Source organism: Podarcis tiliguerta, assembly GCF_965153285.1.
Source record: "Podarcis tiliguerta genome assembly, chromosome: 1".
Taxonomy (NCBI): Eukaryota; Metazoa; Chordata; class Lepidosauria; order Squamata; family Lacertidae; genus Podarcis; species Podarcis tiliguerta.
The window spans coordinates 56,428,959-56,454,297 of record NC_139534.1 but is presented as its reverse complement, the minus strand read 5'-3'; the positions used below and the strand labels follow the sequence as shown (position 1 = coordinate 56,454,297).

The following is a 25,339-nucleotide window of genomic DNA, read 5'->3' as shown; positions in this document are numbered from 1 at the left end:
ATCTTTTAAGATACTAACATCATTTTTTAAATTGCAGAAGTACCTTTATAAAAAAAGTTCTTTGGATCAGGAAGGGGGAATATTATTATTTAGGCACAGAGCATGGCAACTTCCTAAATTATACTGAAGTTCCACAATTATTTATAGGTTTTTACTGTGAGGATCATCATAAGGGGTGACTCTGCACTTCACAAACAATTTCACTGGCAGCTTTCAAACTGCTATCTCACTTTGCAACTGAAAACTTTGAAATGGCTTCTGCATCATTTAAATGTCTAAAATGCCTTTGAAATGTATGTAAGCTTGTATGAATGGGTATTGCATTGACCGGGACGAGAGGCAACTTTGTACAATATGCCAGCCAGCTTTTCGTCTCTGAACTGTGGCCCAACACTTAACCGTCATTGCGTCCAGTCTCAAATACAAAATACACTAAGCTGCTGCCAGTTTGCATGTCTGGTGTGTTCCCTCCTGCTTTTATTATACTTCCAGATATTAAACATGAATATACACAATTTACAAATTAAATTACAGATGCACTCAAGTGCAAAACAAAGAGTTGACATTAAAAACCCACAGCTATACTTGCTCAATTATGACAAATCTATAAACATATAATCCAGTTTAGTCAATAAGACATTAGCTACTAGGGTAAACTGTTGTGCTTGGAAATATTCTTTAAAAAGGAGTCCTGGTTTGTTCAGTAACAACAGCTTTCCCTGGTTTTTGTTTTTGTTTTAATTCATACTTTCCTGTCTTAACTCAGAATGGTTACCTAGCCAATTGCACAATATTGTCAGAAATCTTGCCCAGCTAGTGCTTGCCAGGGACCTTAGCATTTTTTGAGGCAGTCCTAATTTTTGCAATGATCGCCATTGAGAGATCTAGATACAATCTAGCAACATTCACCAACCTTGTGTCCTCTAGCACAGGCTGGGGCTGATGGGAATCGTCCTAAACAACTGCAGGATACAGTATAAGGTTGGCAAAGACCACTACAGCTGAAGTCCAAAGGTCATTATTATAGGCCCTCAAACAGAGAAAACCTAACATAATTCCACTATGAGGTCTGAATATAGAACAACAGTGCGTTGGATGATTTGAGGTAGAGATCCTAATTCCTCTCAGTGCATTGAAAAGGAAGTGCACTGGCTTTGCTATTACATCTCTGTGAAGGTAGAGGAGGTCTATATGGTTGCAGGGAGGATGCTGATGGTATTTCATACTTCTTGGTGTGGGTGGAAAGCTTTTTTCAGTTCTGCTGATCTCAGCTTTTCCTTGTGTTGGATTCTGCCTGTGTCTGCAGGGGAGAACATGAATCCCACAAAATTAATATTTCAATGTTTTAAGAAGTGACAATGCAGTTACTGAAGTTGTAGGATTATATCCTACAGGTTTTGCCTGACACATAGCAAAAGCGCCTGTCTAAACTCTCATTGTTTGCACACACAGCAAAAATCAGTTTTAATTTATGCTATAAAAGGTAAAGGGACCCCTGACCGTTAGGTCCAGTCGGGGACGATTGGGGTTGCGGTGCTTATCTCGCTATATTGGCCGAGGGAGTCGGCGTACAGCTTCTGGGTCATGTGGCTAGCATGACTAAGCCACTTCTGGTCAACCAGAGCAGCGCATGGAAATGCCGTTTACCTTCCCGCCGGAACAGTACCTATTTATCTACTTGCACTTTGACGTGCTTTCGAACTGCTAGGTTGGCAGGAGCAGGGACCGAGGAACGGGAGCTCACCCCATCGTGGGGATTCGAACCATCGACGTTCTGATTGGCAAACCGTAGGCTCTGTGGTTTAACCCACAGCGCCACCCGCGTCCAATTTATGCTATAGACTTGCCCTATTTCTGGTGTTTTCTTTCAACCTAAGGATATACAAAAACTAAACCAAAAAAACAAATAAACAGAGATCAGCTTGGGCGTGAAAGTTTATTGAAATAGGCATGCATACCTTTCAGATTTTACAGCCGTTGTGCAGAACATAAGTCGTAGTCACTGTCAGAAGAGTTGTCTGGGGGGTTGGAAGATCTGTTGCTTGCCCCTTCCAGAGCTGTACCAAATAAATAAATAAAAATACTGTAATGTTTCAAAGGGAATTGCATATTCCAGGGAAATACTAAAATAACGGAGACTAAAGTAGCAGCAGGATATGACATAATACTTTTTGTATTTTGAGGATCTCCCTTTGCATTAGTGTTGTACAAACTCAACAATTGTCTTCATCCAATCACCTTATATTTACCGTATTTTTCGCCCTATAGGACGCACTTTTCCCCCTCCAAAAATGAAGGGGAAATGTGTGTGCGTCCTATGGGGCAAATCAGGCTTTTGCTGAAGCCTGGAGAGCGAGAGGGGTCGGTGCGCACCGACCCCTCTCACTCTCCAGGCTTCAGGAAGCTATCCGCAATCCTTTCAAGCCCGGCGGGAGTTCCCGCGGGCTCGCAAGGCTTGCGGGCAGCAACCTGCAGCCTGAAGCACAGGGCGCCCTCCAGAGGGTGCCCCGTGCTTCGCGCAGGTGTCCGCAAGCCTTGCGAGCCCAGCGGGAGTTCCTGCTGGGCTCGCAAGGCTTGCGGGCAGCAGCCTGCAACCCACAAGCTCGGGGGACAGCGGGGAGGCGGAGCGCCGCCATCCCGCTGTTCCCTGAACTGGTTTGGATTCCCGACCTGGTTTTTGGGGGGAAATAAAGAAAAAAAAATTCCTTTATTTCCCCCCCAAAAAACTAGGTGTGTCCTATGGGCCGGTGCGCCCTATGGGACGAAAAATACGGTATATGTTGCATTTATTTAATAGAGGTCAAGATCTGAACAACAATTCCAACAATTCATCAGCTTTCACCCCAATATACCAGTGCATGCTATTGTTATATTTTTCTAGATAATTGCTCACAATTATGTGAATTGCTTCCTAATACGTGTGTGTGTGTGTGTGTGTGTGTGTGTGTGAGTGAGTGAGTGGTGTTTCCTCTGTATTTTCTGGAGATGTTTTCTTAACAGGGCACTTGCCTGCATGGTAAGAGTCTAAAGTCAACACCGAGTGGGTGGGTGGGGGTTGGGAGTGGAGGAGAAAGGTTTTTGGCAGTTTGAATTTGGGGGCAGACACAGTTTTCAGCTGGAGCTGGTTAAAATTAATACTGAGGCACACTTGTGGTGCAGATCCTCTCTTTGGGAATCTGATGCAGAATTAGTGATGGTGCTGAAAGATCCCTTTTGCTGCCACTATGGTCTCTCTCTCTCTCTGTGTATATATATATATAAAGGGACCCCTGACTATTAGGTCCAGTCGTGGATGACTCTGGGGTTGCAGCGCTCATCTCGCTTTACTGGCCGAGGGAGCTGGCGTACAGCTTCAGGGTCATGTGGCCAGCATGACTAAGCCGCTTCTGGCGAACCAGAGCAGCGCAGGGAAACACTGTTCACCTTCCTGCCAGAGCGGTACCTATTTATCTACTTGCACTTTGACATGCTTTCAAACTGCTAGGTTGGTAGGAGCAGGGACCGAGCAACAGGAGCTCACCCCATTGCGGGGATTCAAACCGCTGACCTTCTGATTGGCAAGTCCTAGGCTCTGTGGTTTAACCCACAGCACCACCCACGTCCTTGTGTATATATACACACACACATTAAAGGATAGAATCATATTTGAGGAGCCCTTGTAGGCCACCTAGCTAAACCTTCAGCTCATTGCTGAAAACCCAGAGCTAGAGCATCCCCAACAGAAGGCTGTCCAATCTGTGCTTGAATACCTCTGGTAAGGGAGAGCCTATCATCCCTGCAGATAATTGGTTCAATTGTGAAACTGTTCTTACTTTAAAGAAGATGTAATATTCCCTCCTGTGAATTAAGCCCAACAGATCTGGTTCTGCCCTCCGGGGCAGCAGAGAACAAGATATTGCAAAGGCATCATATGTCTCCTCATTGGAAGGAAACAATACCTTGCAGCGCTGCCAGTGAACTTCTAATTGCTTGGAGAATTGGGGAGTGTTTAAGACTGTTATCTTTCTATAAGGGCCATCATCTAGGAGAGACTAAAACCCTCTTCTTTCAGAAAATATTTGGTATGCCAAGAGAATGCTTTTGATACTGTCTTCTTGTGTTTTCATTGCTCACTGATAATGGGCTTTGATCCAGAGAATGGCATGCAGTGTTCCATGAGTGCAACAGGGCTTTCTTGACCCTTTCCGGCTACAGCCACTCATTCTCCCCTGAAAAGCCACTCTTAATTGGCTGGGGGTCTCTCCAGCACAGGATGTGTTTGCTACAACAGGCTACTTCTGGGGTGGGAGAAATTGCTGGAAATGGATGTTCCCGCTGCCTGCGTAAGTGGGAGTGTTTTCCATTTGCTTATGCAGATATTTGTATTCAAACCACTGGATTGCCTTGGATCAATCTAATAAACAACTCGCCTTGAGCAATGTAATAATAAAATACGAAGAAGGGTATTGGGGAAACTGAGGTCCACGATGAAGAGACTTTTCCAAGAACATGTGCCAATGGCTGTGCAAAAGGAATGGATGCAGTGTCAAACCATGTGATATTATGTGAGAATGCAGCCTGTGGGTTAACAGCTATACAGCTAAGACTGGAATAACATAAAGCCTCAGGGTCTGGCGTAGAACTGAAAATTATCAGTCATAATACTCTATTGGTTCAGACAGCACATTACACTCACATTTGCCCAGCATCAGCAATATGAATTGTATGTAAACTCATTCAATTTAATACCAAGAGCACCAGCCTGGGCTGCAGTGGGATTGGGGTCCTTTGGAAGTGTGGGAAACCCAGTGGATTTTTAAAGAAAGGACATGTGATACACACTATAGGACTTTAAAACCCCACCTATTGTATGTTACCTGCATAGGGTGAGAGATGAAAGTTTTTCTTCAGGGCTGGATACTTATTCTCTTCCTGAACCTCTTGGCTTTCAGGACATGGCTGGAACGTGACAGAACTGCTGCGATGGAATGAAACTAAATAAAAGCATAATGTGGAATCACTTTCTATCCAGAAAATATCCTAACTTTCAGTTAAATATACATTTTATTGTTTAATGAAAGGAACAGAGTGAATATACAGTGGTACCTCGGGTTAGGTACTTAATTCATTCCGGAGGTCCGTTCTTAACCTGAAACTGTTCTTAACCTGAAGCACCACTTTAGCTAATGGGGCCTCCTGCTGCCGCCATGCCACCGGAGCACTATTTCTGTTCTTATCCTGAAGCAAAGTTCTTAACCCAAGGTACTATTCCTGGGTTAGCAGAGTCTGTAGCCTGAAGCGTATGTAACCTGAATCGTATGTAACCCGAGGTACCACCGTATTAGCTTCCTGGCTTTTGGTTTGTTGCAACAAAAGAAGCTATTTCTTGCCTCTAGAGGGAGTAAATGATCTTACTGTGATCTCTGAAAGATTATCACATATGATCGCATATAATCATCAAAAATCTAATAGTATGGAAGTATGGAAGTTCAAAGGGACGCGGGTGGCGCTGTGGGTTAAAGCCTCAGTGCCTAGGGCTTGCCGATCGAAAGGTCGGTGGTTCGAATCCCCGCGGCGGGGTGCGCTCCCGCTGTTCGGTCCCAGCGCCTGCCAACCTAGCAGTTCGAAAGCACCCCTGGGTGCAAGTAGATAAATAGGGACCGCTTACTAGCGGGAAGGTAAACGGTGTTTCCGTGTGTGGCTCTGGCTCGCCAGAGCAGCGATGTCACGCTGGCCACGTGACCCGGAAGTGTCTTCGGACAGCGCTGGCCCTTGGCCTCTTTGAGTGAAATGGGCGCACAACCCTAGAGTCTGTCAAGACTGGCCCGTACGGGCAGGGGTACCTTTACCTTTACCTTTTATGGAAGTTCAGTGTGCTGCTATGATGTTTCAGACATAAATGTGGAACAATAGAACTGTGATTATTAGACGGGGTCTCTGACCCTAACAGTCGAAGGGGTAAAGAATAAGTGGAGTGTTTATTACAGTATGATAACATCGCTTCTGTAGCTCTGTAATATCACGCTATAATAAAACTCCACATTTTGGCTGTACATAGCAGGAAATGGAAACCCAGATTACACATTACATCATATTTGCTAGGTAGCAAATGATGGTCTGTTACTGAGTCAAGTAACACCAGGTCAGTCTGTCTCAAACCAAACTGCCCAGAGTTGCAAGTTAGACATTCCTGTTAAAACAGTTTATAATGAAAATGTAAAACCTGAAACACCCAGGATGCATGTTCAATAACTCTTTGTCTATTTCATATTAACATTACACAACCTCAAAAGAGGTTCACATGGATTTATTCATATCTTGCATATGTCTTGGGTTGAGAGGTAGCTGGGTTTGTTCTTATCCACTACAGTGGTACTTCAGGTTACAGACTCCGCTAACCTAGAAATAATACCTCGGGTTAAGAACTTTGCTTCAGGATGAGAATATTGTGCTCTGGCAGCGTGGCGGCAGTGGGAGGCCCCATTAGCTAAAGTGGTACCTCAGGTTAAGAACAGTTTCAGGTTAAGAACGGACCTCAGGAACGAATTAAGTTCTTAACCCGAGGTATCACTGTACCTTGTTAATTGGTTCCTTACCAACTGGGTTCATACTGATTTTATGCTGTTTATGTTTCTCTTATGCTCATGGCATAGATATTATATTGCTATTGTTTTAGCTTATTTTGATTGTCTTTTATGGCTTTTATTTTTTGTAAAACAGCATGGAGGCTTGCTTGAAGGACAGTATAAATATGTCACACGTGCGTACATACTTACCATTTTGATTCATTCCATTTGGGCCGATCCACTGATGCTCTCTGTTTTTTGAATCTGTAGTGGGGTAGAGGGAGGGGACGTTTGATAAGTCATTAAGCAAAATAGAGCATAGGCAAAAATAAATACCCTGTGCCAAACTGCATGGCTCTAAAAATGATGTCGTTAAGGCACATTAGCTGTTATGGCTTATATTCTAGGAGTATGGAACCTCCGGACCTTGGGACTCTCACTCGGACATGTCCCCTCTGCTGCTCTTCTGAAGCCCCCCCCCCCATGTTTTTGCCTGGCTGAAATATGCCACTGAACTGTGATAATGCCTCTTGCTTTCCTGGACAGAGAATGGAGAGAAGTGGGTATGTGTAAACGCTAAGGATGGACAAATCTGCCTACTTCAGTTCTCCAAGTTTCTCACTTTCCCAATATTAAATTCAGTGCTCCACATTTCTGCAACAATTTGAGATTATTTTTTTTAATGCTCATGAAATTTTTTAGAACTTTAGTGTGAGTTTCTCCTCTCAAACATATTTTTGTATGCAGTTTAAACAATTATAACCATTTTGCAAGCAATTTCCTGTAACACCATGCATTTCCGTATGTGTTAATTTTACTTAACTATGCATTTTCATGCACATTTTACTCTACATTTTTGTACACATTACTTAGCTGGAAAACTCCTTCGTGGAATTCAGAGAAGGTGAATTTCAAAGGATGGCTGCATTTTGGTTTGCACATTGTTCCACAAAGCGTGAATTTTGAAAGTCTGCCTTTAAACACAAACTGAATCGAATTTCTCCCCCAACCCGAGTAAACAATCTTGGCTTTTGCATGGCAGAAATGTAGGTTGCTGTATGAAGACAAGATTCACACCTGCTGCCTCGCCCATTTTTAACTCTGGCTCTGCGCTCACCGCCGACCCCTGGAAAATTGCCCATGAGAAATATGGCATCTGGACTGAACAGGTTCTCCATTCTGCTGTATGCAGTAAACAAAATAGTGCTGCGGCTGACATATATTCTGCTGCCTTTCACGTCTGGTGAAACAGGTATTTGTACTTGGCTCAACTAGAAGTCACCACTTGTGAGAAGTCAAACAAAAATTAAATCCTTTCCCTTCAGGAATATACCTAGGCCTTAATCAACCTTACCCTGGTTTTTCCCAGAACAATAGAGAAGACAAGAAAGAAAAATTCCAGAGAAAGTAACAGGAAACAAGAACAGAAAGAAATCAATATAGAGAGCTTAGTGCACACAATCACAGAACTAGTGTAGGGCATGACAACGTAGCTAGCATTACAGGAAAATGTTGATTCAGTTAGCATTTAAAGGAGAACCTAATGAATCTGCACGTCCCAAAACAAAATGCAAGCCAAGACACAGCAATCCTTTCAAAATTCACACTTCAAATTTTGCAGAGCAGTTTTCCAGACAAGTAACGTGTACGAAAAGGATTATACTAAGGTAAAGTGTGCATATAAATGCCTGTGCATTAGCTAAAATAACATTTAAAATGTGACTATTCGGCAGAATTGCATACAAACGTCTACATTAGGAAAAAACCGGGGGGAAACCCCATGAAATGTTGATGCATTTTTCTGAGGGCTTTTTAAAATAAATCCACAAACTGTTATGGAAATGCAGAGAACTGAATTTAAGTTTGGGGAAATGAGAAACTTAGAGAAACAGAATGACAGACTCTCCCTGCCCTAATTGTAGTCTTAGACTGGGAACTGGGAACCAGAAAGACCCGGGTGCACATCTCATCTCAGTCCATCAGTGAATAACCTTAACTAAGTCACTCCCTCATGGCCTCAGCGCCCACCCCCCATATGCTTCAGTGCTAAAAGTCACATGGTCATGTTACCCCCACGCCCTGAGGGCTCCCATATGATGGTATGAATAGGTTCTTAGACTGGGGACATTGTTCTACAAAACAGAAGAGCTTCTAGTTTGCCACAACAAAAGAATGCCACTCACATTTCTTCACCAGCTTTTTGTAGGCTGGGGGGACACAGAAAAAGAGGAGGGCAGCTGTGAGGACAAGACCTAGCAGGATTCCCAAGACGGTCTCAGTATTGGACACCCTGGGCTTGGAAACTTGGTCAGGAGAGAGAAGTTGAGATTACATATTATTTCATCCCTAGAGGAAGCTCGTCCTCAGATAAATGTTAGTGCCTCTGACACTTAACAGCAAAACCAGCTGCTCCCTTCCATTCACCGGATTGTGCTCATCTTTTAATCTCATCGTCCATACTAAACCTGTAAATCTTCCAAAATTCATGCCTACTATGCTACAGAAAACTCATACATAGGCTGTGTCTACAACACACGTCTAAAGCACATCCCCTTGTCTCAATAATCCTGGGAACTCTTGTTTGTTAAGGATGCTGGGAACTGCAGCTCTGTAAATTCCCAGGATTCTTTTTGTGTATGAGGGGTGTGTGTGTGTGTGTGCAGCCGAAGTCAATCTTCAGCTTTCAACCTTCACTGCAAACAGCATTCAAATACTATTTACCAACCTCCGTGTTCAGGATAGCAACAGAGTCGTAAAGAAAATGACTGGTATACTTCAAATCTCACTTTCAGAGAGTCCAGGAAATTGCAAGCTACATTTAATCAATCAATCAACCACATGAAATAATGTGGGAAAATGTGGTTGTGGAATTCTGGACTGCACCCCTTCTGGCTGGAGCCATATTTGAGAATGTCCCCCTATGTAAAAACATGTAAAAAGTTAATAAACAGATATTAAACTAATGTATCATAGCAAAAGGCTTAGCCCTGGTGTTCAAGTTGACTATAGTTATTTTATCTAATTAAAAAAATTATATACCACTTGATTACATTAAAACCATTATGTGATTTACTCTCTCTCTCTCTCTCTCTCTCTCTCTCTATATATATATATATGCATGGAGCTTATTAATTGTAAAATGAGGGAATTTAGTATTCTAAAAAAAAATACTATCCTATACTTGCAGTCTGCTAGAATCCAGAATTCTACAACTTCAGCTGATTACAGTTGTGTTTAAAATGTATATCCCCCCCCCCGCAATGCTAAAATGGAATTCCATATAATCCAAATAAGGAAAGCAGAGCATAGGTGTGCTCTTCTAGTCAGCCTTGCCCACCTGAGCATTTAACCAAGGTTATCAAGCACCCTTGTGTCTTGTCAAGACAGCCCAAGCTAAGGTTCCTTTGCTCACACTGCACCGTCGACCAGTGGGCAGGCAACGGATTCCTCCACGCCAAGTCCTTAAGTCCTACTGAAGCGTCACACTTCGCTCCTTGGCAATCCCTGGGTGCTAACCCACTCCACCAGCTTTGCAAAGCCAGGCAAACCATTTCCCAGCGACCTCCAAACTTCAGCTCCGTAGTCCCAGAGCATAAAGAGGTCCCATCTTCTAGCCTTATCCTTGGAGTATCTGTAAGAGAAAGACAGCAGGGAAGTGAGTGTAAGGCACTGTCAAAGTCGTGTGGCAGTACAGTGGTCAACTGCATGAGCTGCAAGCGTCTAGCTTGAATGTGAACTTTATCCCTGAACTCAGTGGTGGCTGGTGCCATTGGGACTGCTATGCTAGGGTGGAAGACAGGGAGTCAACCGCAGGTGAAACCAGAGCCAATGACAGGCAGAGTCCATTCTAGTTTTGTCCCCATCCATCTCCCTGCTGAGTTCTACCAAAGCAATACTGAGACTTAAGGAAGAGGAAGCTGACAGGCAATATAAGACTTACTTCACCGTTGGCTGTATTGCTTTATTTGCCTGAAATAAGACCCAGAAGGATGTCTCCAAACAGGGTGGATGTGTAAGGGAAATGGCATATAACACTGCCCGGCATCATCTCTGATAATACCCATGGTAGGGAAAACATGAGTTCACATACTTTCATGGGCTCTAGTAGCTTTACAAGAAAGATCTTGCGGTCAGGTCATGGTTGATAGTTCAAAAAAGCAAAAACTAGGAAAGCGATGGGAAATAACAGTCAGCATGATGATAACGTTATATAAGTAGATAGCAAGGGATGCTGAATAAAGGACATTGCAAAAGTGGGGAAGGCGCAGCGAAAGACAACCAAAATGATGAATGGTGGGAGCATTCACCTTACAAGGGGAAGTTCAACTGTCGCTGCTTTTACGTTTGGAAGGGAAAATTACATAGGCTGTAATTTACCTGGAACAAAGCCCCATTGAAAGTGGGATTGTCTCATGAGTAAACATGTATACGATAATGACAATGAGAACATTTAGGATGCTGATATTATAAGTATGCATAACGGGGGAAATTGGACGGTGAAGGGCTTTTCTTCCTTATGATACTTGAACTTTGGGTCATCCAATTAAACTGACTGGCAGCTAGTTCAGGACAGATAAAAGAAAGCAGTCCTTCACACAACACATCATTAATGTATGGACTCTACCGCTACTGAATACGGCTACGCTATCTAGTTTAGATGGTTTTAAAGGGGATTAGACAAAGGCATGGAAGAGAGGTCTATTGACAGTTATTAGAAAGGAAAACTAATTTTTAAAATCACAATTATGATTTCTGTAGCTTTGATCACTTGCAGCAGAATCAATAAAGAGTTGGGGGATTTGTGCTTCTTAGTTTTCTTACCAGTGGGTTTTAAGGAGGTCACGAAAGGTGCTGTTGTTGGCTGTGATGCTGTTGAGGTTTCCAGGGGATCTGAAATGATCAATGCAACCAAAGGGATGAGAAGAAAAAAGAGCTATAGCTTTTTAGAGAAGGATCGCACAGGGGGGAATGGGGAGTGAGTTTATCCAGTATTGCTACAGGCAAGAGCCAAGAGCAGCCTTCTATAGATAGGTTTCCCCTTTGGTTCAAACTGAACCACATGTGAAAACTTGCAGAGTGAGTTTTTTCAGAGCTTGTGCCAGCACGGAAAAAAGGTGAAACTTGTACTGGACTGTGCTAAATTCTATGTAAGGTGGCCAGGTAGGCATGGCCAAAAATGTGGATTTGTATCACCGATAAAAGAGGACACCAATCTGCATAAAATTTGCATATAAGTGTATAGATGCAAAATTATGAAAATTTACTAAAATTTAAAATAGAAATACACAGTATTTTTCCGTGTTTAAGACTAGGTTTTTTTACCAAAAAAAATAGGTTTAAAATTGGGGCTCGTCTTATACACAGATAGTGCTGAGGGGTGTTTTCTTAATTTGGAGTCCATAAAAATAGGGGGCGTCTTATATATAGGGGCGTCTTATACACGGAAAAATACAGTAAAAGGGGGGAAGGCACAAGGTGCCTTGTTGGCCTGCTCAGGGGCCTGATCAGGTCTTAGTAACTGTTGGCTAGCAACTTGATGGCTCCTGATCTCCCTTGTTAAATCAGACTTGGACTGGGCAGCCCACAAGTGGATGATATTTTTAAATAGAGGATTGTCCCCTGACAGCCTTTCAAAGCAGAGGACCTTCCTCTGTAGAGTAGCCCCCCAGTATGTAAATTGTACTGCGGTAAGCCGTGTTCATATTTAGAGGCAGGTCCATCTGCCTTCTCGGGGGAGTGTGGGAAGAAGAACTATTGCTGTTGTTTAGGGCTGCCACACAACCAGACATTACCAGGATTTCAAAGGCAGAAATGACGTCTGGGAGGGTTTTTCGAAATGCGGTGCTTTGTCCTGGATCTTAGGCAAGAAGATCGTGCTTAGGGTTTTGTCTAAAAAAAAGCTCAACAACTTTCAGGGTGTCCTGGTTTTTGCTTTTAGAAATCTGGAACCCTACTGTTGTTCAGATGGCTGACTGCATTTAGTGGCTTTAGGTCTCAAATGTGTCTCTATCATAAAACAGTTTACATTCAAGTAGAAGGTTAGTCTGCTCTTAGTGGAAGCCAGAGAACACCTCTGAATCTCTAGTGCAATGGGAAGGCGCTTCCAAAACACCCCCCACTGCTCTTCTATGTCACACTTGTTTTGCCCAAAGAGAGAATGCAAGCAGGAAGGAGTGTTTTACCTACCTTGACAAACCAAGGCCAAATGGGAAGTGCAATTGGATTCTTGCTGGGCGCAGTCCTCCAGGGCCGTCTCATTTCCCTGGCAGCCCAACACGAGTGCCTCTTGTTTCTGCGGTTCTTCGGCAAACGGCTGCAGCAGTCCAAAGGGAAAACCGCAGCCAAGCTGTTTACAGGCAAGGTCTGCATTCTGCTGTGTCCAACCTGTGCTACAAATGCTCTTCCATTTGCCTTTGAGATAAATCTCCAACAACCCAGAACACTTGGAGCTGGTACCGCTGAGCCTCACAGCCCATTCTGTTGGGGAAAGACTAAGATACTGAAGACATCCAGGCAAAACCATCAAACATAGCATCACCCCCTGCACCATTCTCCCTCCTCTTGGGGCGGCTGATCAATTTTGCTTCCACACAGCAGTTTATTGTGGGCTCATACGATAAGGTTACCAGACGTGCCAATTTCTCGGGGACAGTCCCCGGATTTACAAATCAGTCCCCATACAAAATCCATTGATGTTGAAAAGTGTCCCCGGATACATTGAAAAAAATCTGGTAACCTTATCATACGAGCAAGTTTAGCACAGCAACAACATCTTCATCAAAATGCTATCTTGTCTGGTATTATTTCCCTGTGCAATCCAATTTTGCCGCTTCCATGGAAAATACAAAACTTTAGAAAAAACGTACCAGTGGAAACAGTAAATCCAGATTAAATTGTGGTGATGGGGAGGTATGGGATGGCATTATGATGAAGATGCCATGTGGATGCTGCCCAAAACTAGAATGCAAGCCTTGCCTTTGACACCTGAAATATATATGCTTGAATTCAATGTGGCGCTGTGTCACTCATTTCATAAGTGGAACAGTTTCCGCGTGTCCAACAGGATTTTCCCCCTCTTGCCCACCCCTGTTCCCTTCCTAAATCTGTTACGGGGTTTCTCCTAACCCTCTGGAACAGGGCACATACTGGGAAAGGAGGGGGGAAGTCCTGTGCAAGATGAAATACAGTGGTACCTCAGGTTACATACGCTTCAGGTTACAGATGCTTCAGGTTACAGACTCCGCTAACCCAGAAATAGTACCTCAGGTTAAGAACTTTGCTTCAGGATAAGAACAAAAATCATGCTCCAGTGGCGCAGCGGCAGCGGGAGGCCCCATTAGTTAAAGAGGTGCTTCAGGTTAAGAATAGTTTCAAGTTAAGAACGGACCTCTGGAACGAATTAAGTACTTAACCTGAGGTACCACTGTACCCTATTATTTTGATGGTAAATTGTTTTAACTGTTTTCTGTATTTACACTGGTGTAATGCGCCCTGGGACCTTATGATGAACGACAGATAAGAAACCTAATTCTGATAGTTATTCATAATAATAATAATAATAATAATAATAATAGCAAAAATAACAATAATAGTCAGCAGCACTGAGTCCACAATACACTGCCATGTTGAAGCAAAGACTTATGTCTCATGATCATGGCTTAACTCCCCCCCACTGAAATAAATGCAATTTAAATGTGCTTAATTTTGGAGGCCTTGTGCCCTTTCTTATGAAGAAACATGGAAACTAAATATCAGTTGGGACATGGCGCAGCATAAGGCAGAAACTGACCTGGCTATGCACCATCTTTATAGGTATAAATCATGAAAATGGAATCAGTGTGGTGAAGTAGAATCCTATGCATGTCTACTCACAAATGCATTTCACTGTGTTCGATTGAATAAGAAGTACTGACCTTTAGGGCTTTCACTTTGTCCGTCATCACAAGTGACCACTGCAAATAAAGGAACAAAGTAAAAACCAACCAACCAACCAACCAACCAACCAACCAACCATAAAGTGGGGGAGACGCCCATAAGCTGTGTGTGAGTGCAAAGCAGATGGGAGAATTTCCAGATTCATCGCCCGACAGGTGCATACGCTCACACCACATGGCGCATGGCTCTTGAGAATCTTTCTACAGCTTTTTCAAGACGTGCTGAAGGAACTGAAATGAGAAAGGGCCCCTAGAAAAGCCCCCGCCCCAACACACTGAACACAAGGTCCTTGGGATTTTGGTGGAACAGGCATCCCCCCCACTTGTGTGTGATTGACTTACGCATGACCACATCTACGCAAGCGATGGGAAATAAATAATTCCATTCTTAACCTGAAATGGCAGAAGAGAGCTGGAAAGCCCTCATAAGTCACAAGGAAACCCTTCCCAGAGCCTGAAGAGGATGTCAGTGAGCCAAAGGTCTAGAAAAAGAAAAGACTCCAAGGGTTCCAAAATGGCAGCCGGGAGCTCTCGCTGCTACTACGCTATGCCGTTGGGTGGGAAGCTTATGTACTGCCGTGGGCTCCCATCGCACATTTCGCTTACGTGCATGGAGGCCTGGAATGTAACCCCCATGTAAGTGGGGAGTTGCCTGTACATAGCGACACATCCATCAGTTAAATATGTCAGAGTCTGCTATGTTTATATGTTAACCAATCTAGCTCACCCTAAAGCCGTTCCATCCCTGATGCTCACCATGGAAAAACCTCTTACACCAACTATCAGCTGCCAGTCAGCAAAATGCAAATAAAGAAGGGGGTGAAATCATATGCCCCCTGTGAGTCTGCTGGTCCCCCGTGGCTGCGTTTTGATATGTGAGGGGGTAAAGGCATTCTTTCTGTGTTACACCATAACTACCAGAGGCCTACGGAGGAAAGGCTTAGAGCAGATCTTGTGAATCTGGGCTGCAGCGAGAACATAAAACTGATGTTGTCCAAAATAATAATTTACACTGCAAATGCTTTTCACCCTCCTCTTACCTCGAGCTCATTAAGAAAACCTGTTCAGGTAAATGAATATGGTAAAGAGGTATTTGCAGATGCTGAGAGGAGGGCACCAGCAACTGCAGGCCTTCCCAGTTGTTCCTTCTGCCACACACTGTTTCCTGCATTATCTGAATGAACGTGCTTCCTTCACGTGGGAAGGGGGACACGGCGCCATTGCTAGTGCAGAAGGAAGATTTAGCTGCTAGTCCAGTCGGCTTTTGTAAGTAGAATGGGGAGGGCAGGGGAGGGAGAGATCTTGTCATTTGCCTCAGGCAGCAAAATGTATTGGGCCAGCCCTGAATGCCATTGAAGATTCTGGTTGATGTAATATGACCAGGGCTCCCCCCCCCCCAGCTGGAACTCACTGCAACTCAATTCTGGGACCTCTGAGGTGGACACCATTGCCATTCTAAGAGAATGAGGGATGTGTTCATGGTGAGTTCCGGCACTTCTTTTTCTAGAAAAACAGCACTGAATAGGACTATTTCTACACACCACTTTCTTGAGCGTAATGAATATCTGAGTATTGTAAATATGGAAGAAATAGATGCCAGAAATGCAACGACAGCAGTAGCAGCAACAACACATTTTGACAAATGTAGTTTTTACATGGGAATTGCAGACTTGATGAAAGCCACTTTAAGCATAATGTGTAAAAATGCCCTGAGTCTATGAAGTAGATGAGCTGTGCTTGAAAACCATAAAACCCACTGGGAAAGCCTATCCACAGGCTCCTTTGACATTAAAGAGAAAAGTGCAAAAGAACAAATTTATGTTGTTCCTATTCATTCCAAATGAACATGTGCAGGAGATATTCCTTACAAATGCAAATTAGGCCCTTTGTCTCCTTCTGATTACCACACCAATTACCATCTTTTCTTACTGTTCTCAGAAGAACAATTTGATTAAGCGGAATTTTGATGTACACCGAGAGTAGTGAATAATAATTAAAGATACGGGTTAAGGGCTCAAGTTAGATTTCTGCTGAGCTCAGTGGAACTGTCCCGATTTGTACCAAGGGAATTTTCTCTCCCCGTTAGACCTGACAATTAAGCATGAAACATAATTACACCTCTACTTTTAACCACCTTGCTTTTTTCCTCCATTTACACAAATCCATGCAACCATTTCGGCAAGGATTGTACTCGCATGAACGTATCCAATATGTTTTACATTTTCACATCTGTAGGTGCATGCAACAAACATGTTTGCAAGGTTTAACTCTAGCTCCCTGACAATTGTGCATGTGCTGGCATGGCTTTGCCTAGGCAGGTCCTGAACCTCACTGCCTCCTGCATCTGCCATCAAGTGTCTACTGATATTCTGAATGGGCGATGATCTCGGCACCATCCAGGCTTTGTTTACTGTATTGTTTTAAAAGGCCAGTTGCATGGAAGCTCATTGCATGAATGTGATTTGTGCATATGTGTGTGTGCATGTGTTGTTTAGTTAGCTGCCACAGGGAAGCTTCAGCAGCATCAGGATCATGCAGGGTAGGACGAGGAAGTTTAACCCTTTCTCTCACTGCTGTGGTCCTTGACAAAATTTGCCTCTCCGAAGCTGCTATTTGCATTTCAAGGGAAGCTCCAATTGGCATCATTAGAGGTTTTCCTTGAAATGCATACAACACCTTAGGAGTGGGAATTTTGGAAAGAGAAAGAGCCAGACTTTCTCCCTCCAGCTTCTAGGGATGAGAGGCTGCCCAGCTTTCCTATTAGTTGCTATTTGTAGAACAAACAAGGTGTGCATTAATTACAATAAAAAATCAAGGCCATCTCCTGTTTAGCCTGCAGGCATCCCAGCTTGCCTCTTTCCCCTCAGCCGATAACCACATTACTTCTTACTAGGGAAGGGCAAAACTGTTAATTTCATTTTCTCAAACTTTCTCATTTTTCCCAATCTCAAATTCAGTTCTTCATATTTCCCCATCAATTTGCATTGACGTCTGCATGAAAATTCACGAGAAATCATGCCCATTTCTCCCAGCATACACATTTTCACATTACACTTTGCCTAATATACGCACTTTTACAAAGCAATTTCCTCTAATATAATGCATTTTTATTGTTATTTCCCCTTTTATCCACACTTTGCCATAGTGATATGCATTTGTATACATATTACGTGGCTGGGCAGCTGAATTGCAAAATTCAGAGAAGCGCAAATTTTGAAGGATGGCAGAGGTTTTGTTAGCATATGGCTGCAAAAAGCGCAAATTTGGTAGTTTCACCTCTAAATGTGAACTGAATTGAATTTATCTCACATTCCTAATTGTTCATTACGCATTTATTCTCTGGCCGCACCCGCACTGAAGCAACTCAGAGTGACAGAATGAAACAATCCTGACAGAATCATTAGAGTTAGCTTGAAAGAATGACAGCAGCCACTGAAGTGAAATTCACCGCAGAGATCCAAGTTCCTGATGGATCGTTTAACTTCATTTTTAATTTTCAAAGCAGCCACAGGAGCCTCCAATTTTTATCAAAGCAGCGGTTTAACCCTTTCTGTGCCTGTAGCATTTCTCTCAAACTAAATGCCTCCTCCCTCAGAGCTGATGTTAACTGGGGTGTGTGAGGATATAGATACCTAACGACAGTATTTTTATCAGGGAGCCAACATAGATGAAAGTGTTAAACACACCTCCCACTGCCTCTGCTGCCTTAAAATTAAAAATAAATATAAACTAGAAGATCTAATCTGGAACCCCCTGCACATCACTTCAGCTTTGACTCTGAGTAGGAATTTGAACATTCCTTTCCCTCCACCCGAATCCAATTATATTATCCCCTGCACTGAGTAGTGCGGCATCACACTTTTATAAGGAAGACCCATTTTTGGCAGGCACACCAATGCCGTAATATTGCTATGTCCAGCAAACTTGTAATGTCTGGATAATATTCAAATATGTGTGCCTTCTTGGAGTCCTTGATAGGTCCAGGGCTCTCTTGAAAACAGGGACAAGAGAGATGGAAATGTATGACTGGAGGGGAAATGTGCTCCATATTATAGGTTTGGGTTGGGTTGAGGGAGTCTACATGGACTGAAACTCTGGGCACAACTCTGGGCACACCAGGATTACAACTAGGAACCATACACACTGATTTCAGTGTATCTGGTCCTCAAATTAATATTTATGGCAGCTGTTCTACACACACTTACCCAGAAACCCTGTTACTTCTGAGCAGATACCCAAAAGTTTGTTCTGTGAGTGGACATGCATTGAGGTGGGCTAAAAAAAACAAAAAACCAGAGCTTCCCTCCCCAAAAAACCATACTAAAGCTTTTAGCATACAGCGGACAGGAACCCCAATTTAGGTCATGGCCATGATGCTGGGGGGTGGTGGGGATTTAAACATTTCCCCCCTGCACTTTCCCAACTAGAAGCCCCCTCCCACAGGCCCGGCAGGGAATAACAGTCCCCATGAGACACATAGCAGCTGGGGGCAGGATTTTAATTGGGAAAACGCCACAGGAGACGAAAGGTTATCCTGCACCTCCCGCAGCACCATAGTCTTGAGCCAAACTGAGGGTCTCATGACTGCTATTCATCAGCTGAAACCCTGCGAGAGAGTGTGTCTCCACATGACCTGTTTATTGAGAATTAATCCTGATTGGTTTGCTAAGAGGTTAGATGGGCATTGGTTACTTAATGATCATCAATTCTGATTTCTTTTGATGAATCTGTCAAATTCAGTTTCTTTCAGTTTCTCTCATTTCCCCGCATTTCCCCATCTGTTTGCATTTTTAAAAATAAAGCCTTCAAGAAAGTTTGTTAGCATTTTAGTGCCTATTTTTCCTAAAATACACATTTTTGTATACAGTTCTGCTTGCAAGGCAATTCCCCTACCCTTATATAATACATTATTGTATGTTACTTTCACTAATATAGACATTTTCATGCAAACTTTACCCCAACATATTCATGCTTGTAAACATTATGCATTGTAGAATTCAGAGAACTGTGGATTTTGAAGAATGGCTGTGGTTCAGTTCGTGTATTATTTAGGAAAGTGCGAATTCGGCAGATTTGCCTGTGAATGCAAACTGAATTGAAATGCTCCCTCTTTGCCAACACCCTGCCCTCTCTCTCTCACTTTTCTTCACCAGCCTCCTGAGTTTCAAATACCCCCTCCCATAGCCACTGTTTCATAAGGGAAAAAATAACTGTCCATAGAGCCAGGTAAAATGTCTTTAGAGGCTGAGCACTCACTTGCTGTGTGCTGCACCAGACAGGCAGCCTTTTACAAAAGCCAGGGTGGGTCCATGACAAGACAGTTGAGATACATTTTAGTCTAGCCACCCATTCCCCTGTAAGAATATCCTTCCATAGTTTTACAAACCTTTGCTTTTTATTCTTTGTTATAAAGAATATTCAGCCAGCTTGGACTTGAAAGACAAGACCTGCAAACATTTGGGAAATGAAATAAAATGATGCATTTTCAGAGTGCCACACGCACCTTTGTGGCAGGGATGGGGGAGGCACATCTTTCCTGTTTGCTTTTTGTATTTGTTTACAGCTATATCCAACAGCACCAGAAGTGCTAACTGTTTTTTTTAAAAAACAACAACAACATTAAAATGAAAGGAACTTTATCAGAACATGCTTGGAAAGAAACTAGATTTAAGTCATAATGCTTAGCTCCCATTTACTTTTAATCATCACATATCAGGGCCGGCCCACCTATGTGGCAAGATGAGGCGGTCACCTCAGGTGGCAAGATGCAGAGGGGCAGCGGATCCAAGGAATGCATCATTGGCTGCCACTGCTGTGGTGGCAGCAACAGCTGTGGCGTGCTCCTTGGAGGCCGAATCTGCCACCTCCTTGGCAGCCCCCCTCTCAATGCCACCTCTACAGCAGCATCTTGGCAAATAGGAGGCATGACTGATCTCCTCCCACCTTGGTTTCTGATGCAGATCTTTATTACCCCGCTTGTTCCTGATGTGGATCTTCAATCAGCCATTCTTCCCTGGTCAGGGATGGGCAGTGAGAATGCCATTTTGTGGTTCGCCTCAAGGGGCCAAATATCTTGGGCAGGCCCTGTCACATATACAGTGGTACCTAGGGCTACAGACGCTTCAGGTTACAGACGCATCAGTTACAGACTCTGCTAACCCAGAAATAGTACCTCGGGTTAAGAACTTTGCTTCAGGATGAGAACAGAAATCACGCAGCGGCGGTGCTGTGGCAGTCGGAGGCCCCATTAGCTAAAGTGGTACCTCAAGTTAAGAACAATTTCAGGTTGAGAACGGACCTCCAGAACGAATTAAGTTCTTAACCTGAGGTATCACTATATGACACTTTCAACACGCAAAACGTTTAATGTTCCTTATGAAATTCAACATCTTTTTAAACCACCCTGTGAGGGTCATCATTTTCATTCTCCTTTTACATTTGGAGAGTTGAGGCTGAGACAAAGTGGCTTGTCTAGAGCTGGTCAGTGACCCAAGAACAGCAGCAAAGTTAATCCATCTCCCGAGGTCAAATGCCAACATGCTGTGCCCTGAATCATTCTGAATTACCCAGGCAGAGTACCCCAGAGGGCCCTGAAATAATTGCGCATTGTGTGAACATCCTCTTAATTGCTGTAAACAACAAGGGCACAATACTATGATGTCCACTGTCACTTGAAAACAAAAGCCAGACTCGTATCTCTTAAATGTGATTTCTCATATTATGCACCATTATTGCCTGAAACTCCTCAGAATGGTCCCTTAACACAAGCCCAGTCATTCCTGGAGACTCTTGGGTTATCTATGACTATTATTATTAAATTTATTACCTGTCCTTCTCTGGCAGGTCCCAGGGCAGGCTGAAACAATTTAAAATTCAGAACTAAAAACAATCAGAGCAAATTACAGTTGATTCCCAGTTAATCATTGGACATTTTACCTGATTGCAACTAGGGTCCTCTCCAAACTGTCACTGTTTTATGGGAGGGTTTCAATCATGTATCAGCAAATTTAGGTTTTTGAAGTTAAAGTAGACTAAAGTGCTATAGTGCTGCAACCCCATACCTTCCAATATTTCTCTGATGAAAACAGGGACGTCCTAATCAATAACAATAACAATAACAATGACAATTTTATTATTTATACCCCGTCCATCTGACTGCATTGCCCCAGCCACTGTGAACGGCTTCCAACATTTATAAAACAAACAACACATTGAAAAACCTCCCTATACAGGGCTGCCTTTAGATGTCTTCTAAAGGTTGTACAGTTCCTTATCTCCTTGGCTTGGAGGTTGCATAACTCCATACCCTCCAATGAAAATAGGAACGTCCTACCATACCCACCAACATGTCTCCAATGAAAATAGGGACATCTTTAGGAAAAGGGGGGCATTTCAGGATCAGATCAGAAACTGGGACAGCTTCTGTAAATCCGGGACTGTCCCAGGAAAATAGGGACACTTGGAGGATCTGCAAACCCACTTTTTAAAACAGACTCTACACGGTAAGGATATTGTGTGACAATGCACAAGAAAGTGTGGGATAACAATCGATTGGTGGTAAGTCACGTAACCTCTGAGCAAACCACTCAGAATGAATGCTCAGTAAACAGCAATGACTTCTGTGCAAGCTTACTGCAAGCAAATGAAGCTAAATGTTCAATAAACAACTCATCTGGAGGCATCACAGAACACAAACCTCAAAACATATTTATCTAGAGAAAGCTGCACTGGGAAAGTTTTTATTATCTTACACTATTAATGCCCTGGCATGGGTGACATCTATCATTATCATCAGATAATATTTTCAGGTTATATATATATTCTATGCACCGCATGTTACAAGGGATACTGTGGGACAGGGACCGCTAGCCTAGTAGTGTGAAATAAACATTATGTAAAGTAAAGTAAATGTACTAAACTAGCGGCAGGCCACGGCAAATTTATACAAATACATAAACATTGCATAGTAATGCAGAATTACAGCACTGTTGGTATGCTCAGAACAATTTAGAATCTGCAAGCATCCATATACGCTCCCCAATGCAATCTCTCCCATTTTAAACAATTCGAGGTGAACTGATTTTGTCCCCTGAACTTGATTTTCCAGTGGCAGCCTACTATCAGCCTTCCATCCATCTTCAACATCCAGGTAATACTTCTTTATTACATCAATCAATCTATCCATATCTTTACTCGTAGCTAGAAGAATTGGCATTGTATTGCACTAAAATAAAGCAAAAATATTCTGCTAGCATTGACAGTCCCCCTTGATAATATAAAGTTCACTATCTCTAGTTGAATGAAAACGTAACAAGGGTAGACAGATAAAAAGAGCCTTGATCGTGTTCAGGCACAATGGAGAAGGGAGCAGCAGAAGGAAGGTTTGGAGTTCAGAATGAACCGCTTGCTGGTCCAAATGATGAGCAATAGTTCCACCATCAGACTTTTACCCAAGCTGCTAATTCAGATGTAGCAATGCTTAGGTCCCTCTGCCCCACAATCACAGTGGAAGTGCATTTGCAGCACTCATACAGGACTGTGTGTGCAAGGGCTTCCTTCCACACTTTAACCTCACTTGCTAAAGTGGAGTGGCATCTGCTCTTATTTAGGATCCTGGGCTTGGTTTGAAATGCTTTGCTTTTCTCCTAGAAAACAGGTTGGTTTGCATCTGAGCATATTTTGCCCTCAGATACATAAGATATGGGATTTATTTCCTTTTTTATATATTTATGAAATTATTGCTCTGACCGAAGAGAGGAGGCAGTTGAGACAATCAGTGCTAAGAAATATTAAATCAGGGGCCAGCAAACTTTTTCAGCAGGGGGCTGGTCCACTGTCCCTCAGACCTTGTGGGGGCCGGACTATATTTTGAAAAAACAACAACAATGAACGAATTCCTATGCCCCACTAAAAACCCAGAGACACATTTTAAATGAAAACACACATTCTACTCATGTAAAAACACTAGGCAGGGCCCACAAATAACCCAGAGATGCATTTTAAATAAAAGGACACATTCTACTCATGTAAAAACACGCTGATTCCCGGACCATCCACGGGCCGGATTTAGAAGGTGATTGGGTTGGCCCCTGCCCCTGGGCCTTAGTTTGCCTACCCATGTATTAAATAATATATAGAGGGTGCATCATCTCAGTTCTGCAGGATCAAAGCCACTGCCACTAACAGCAGTGCTAGACCTTGATGCACGGTTGTAGCAAAATGCAATAACAAAAAGAAAGCACCATTTTGTCTGAAAAAGCCTGGAATAAAAGGTAAGAAGAGCATGAGACTCCTAATCTCAGGGTTGTGGGTTGAAGCTCTATGTTGAGCAAAATATTCCTATATTGCAGGGGGTTGGACTAGATGACCCTTGTGGTCCCATCCAATTCTATGATACTAAGATTCTAAGTAGCCGTATTAATACAAGTGGTGAAATCAGCATTGAGAGCAAGCAAGAACAAGCAATATCAGTTTGAAAGGTTTATGCTGATTTGGCCCCGGGTCTAAATTGGTACTGGGAAAATGAGATGTAATCGAGCTGAGAATCTGTCTGCCTGCTGACAATAAAGACTTCATAAAAGCAGAGATATATTTGGGGTGAGTTACACTGGCCCACCATGGCCTTATATTGAAGTCTCTTGCAGCAGCTGCTTAGATAACAAGCAGTTTATATAACATCAGTTAAGAAAATACATTTTGACAGTAAAAATAGACAAAAGAATAAGTAGCAAGTCAGTCTCCAAAATTTGTTAAACGTGCAGGTAATGCACCTCACTAAAGCAACCTAAAAGCCCAAATGGAAAGCCTTCAATAACCTTCCATAAACTGTGAGGGGATTTGCCAGGTACTCTACTCTAAGGAGCGAGTGTCAAAGAAAGCACACACAGACACACCCGGACAGAGAAAGCCCACCGTCCATCTGCCCTTGACCATAATTACATGAACGAAGGAACACATTATAGAGAAAGCTCTGGAGATCACAGTGCATGGGGGAGAACATAAGGGAGAATGTTCCTTCAGATAATCTGGGCCTAGGCCAATATTAGCATTGGCATCCACTGGCCGCCTTTACCCAGCCAGCCCGTTTTGTTGACAGATGCTCTGTTGATCAGGGACATCTGAATGCCCCTCCAAGGGTTGTGACATTTCTGAATGCACTCCAGAAGCAAGAGAGCTACATCAGAACTCTTATAATTTATACAGGACTTTCCCCAAAATGCTCAAAATGCTTCACATGCACAAACTCAAAAATCCTGTATTATTTTATCATCATTTATAAAGATTCTGGGGAGGCGGGGGGAATGGACTGTGGCTTGTTTAAAGCCAACCAGTGAGTTTACAACTCTGCTGAGTTTTGAACCATTCCTTCCATGGAATAGCCTTTGATAGCACTACTCACCCCATATCCCCACCAACGTCAATGGGACAAAGGCTAGAAGATGTTTGAATTTCATCGGCACGTTGCTCCTCGTCCGACAATATACAGGCAGCACTTTCGTGTTCCTGCCCTGATGCTTCTCTGCTACCTGCTCTAGGCAAAGGGAGGGGTTGGGGAGGAAGGCAGTGTACTTTCTCCCCGTCCTGATGTGGTTTTTCTGCGTCATGTCTCAGTTGCTTAAACTGTGCTTTCTGTACCAGTCTTCTCTCTTTATCCTTCAGAGTCCTAGAGCTGCTCCCCAGAATCTTTATAAAACACCTGGCCACAAAAAATACAACAACAATAATACTAATAATAATCCCCACTTGCTTCTGCATAGGGATGGGTGATCTCTCAATTTCAGTTTCTCTTGGTTTCTCCTTTTTCCAGCATTACATATCCACATTTCTGTATCCGTTTGCGATACTTTTAAAATTCCCCCT

General features: G+C 43.1%; 1 protein-coding gene across 2 annotated transcripts; it reads right to left on the bottom strand.

The window, feature by feature from the left end:
- Positions 1 to 447: 447 nt before the first annotated feature.
- Positions 448 to 25,098, bottom strand: CD5 (CD5 molecule). 2 transcript variants are annotated; one of them, XM_083455111.1, is made up of 10 exons: positions 24,879 to 25,098; positions 14,459 to 14,497; positions 12,732 to 13,022; positions 11,367 to 11,435; positions 9,883 to 10,176; positions 8,729 to 8,848; positions 6,756 to 6,809; positions 4,857 to 4,973; positions 1,959 to 2,057; positions 448 to 1,300 (listed from the first exon to the last, which is right to left on the bottom strand). In XM_083455111.1, exons 1-9 carry the CDS (start codon positions 25,081 to 25,083, stop codon positions 1,969 to 1,971), a joined length of 1,278 nt encoding a protein of 425 aa, XP_083311237.1. In that variant the 5' UTR covers positions 25,084 to 25,098; the 3' UTR covers positions 448 to 1,300; positions 1,959 to 1,968. The 2 variants fall into 2 exon arrangements, with proteins under 2 accessions (XP_083311237.1, XP_083311238.1); XM_083455112.1 differs by having other exon boundaries at positions 1,164 to 1,300; positions 9,958 to 10,176.
- Positions 25,099 to 25,339: the final 241 nt, after the last annotated feature.

What these genes read in the sequence shown, in the direction of transcription:
- CD5 (XM_083455111.1), bottom strand. Translation starts at nt 25,083, where the DNA reads ATGACGCAGAAAAACCACATCAGGACGGGGAGAAAGTACACTGCCTTC. An exon ending in ACAAAGTGAAAGCCCTAAAG is followed by an intron (nt 13,023 to 14,458) that starts GTCAGTACTTCT and finishes TTTCCCCAACAG; the next exon opens with AATGGGCTGTGAGGCTCAGC. An exon ending in CAAAAAGCTGGTGAAGAAAT is followed by an intron (nt 6,810 to 8,728) that starts GTGAGTGGCATT and finishes ACCCCACTACAG; the next exon opens with ATTCAAAAAACAGAGAGCAT.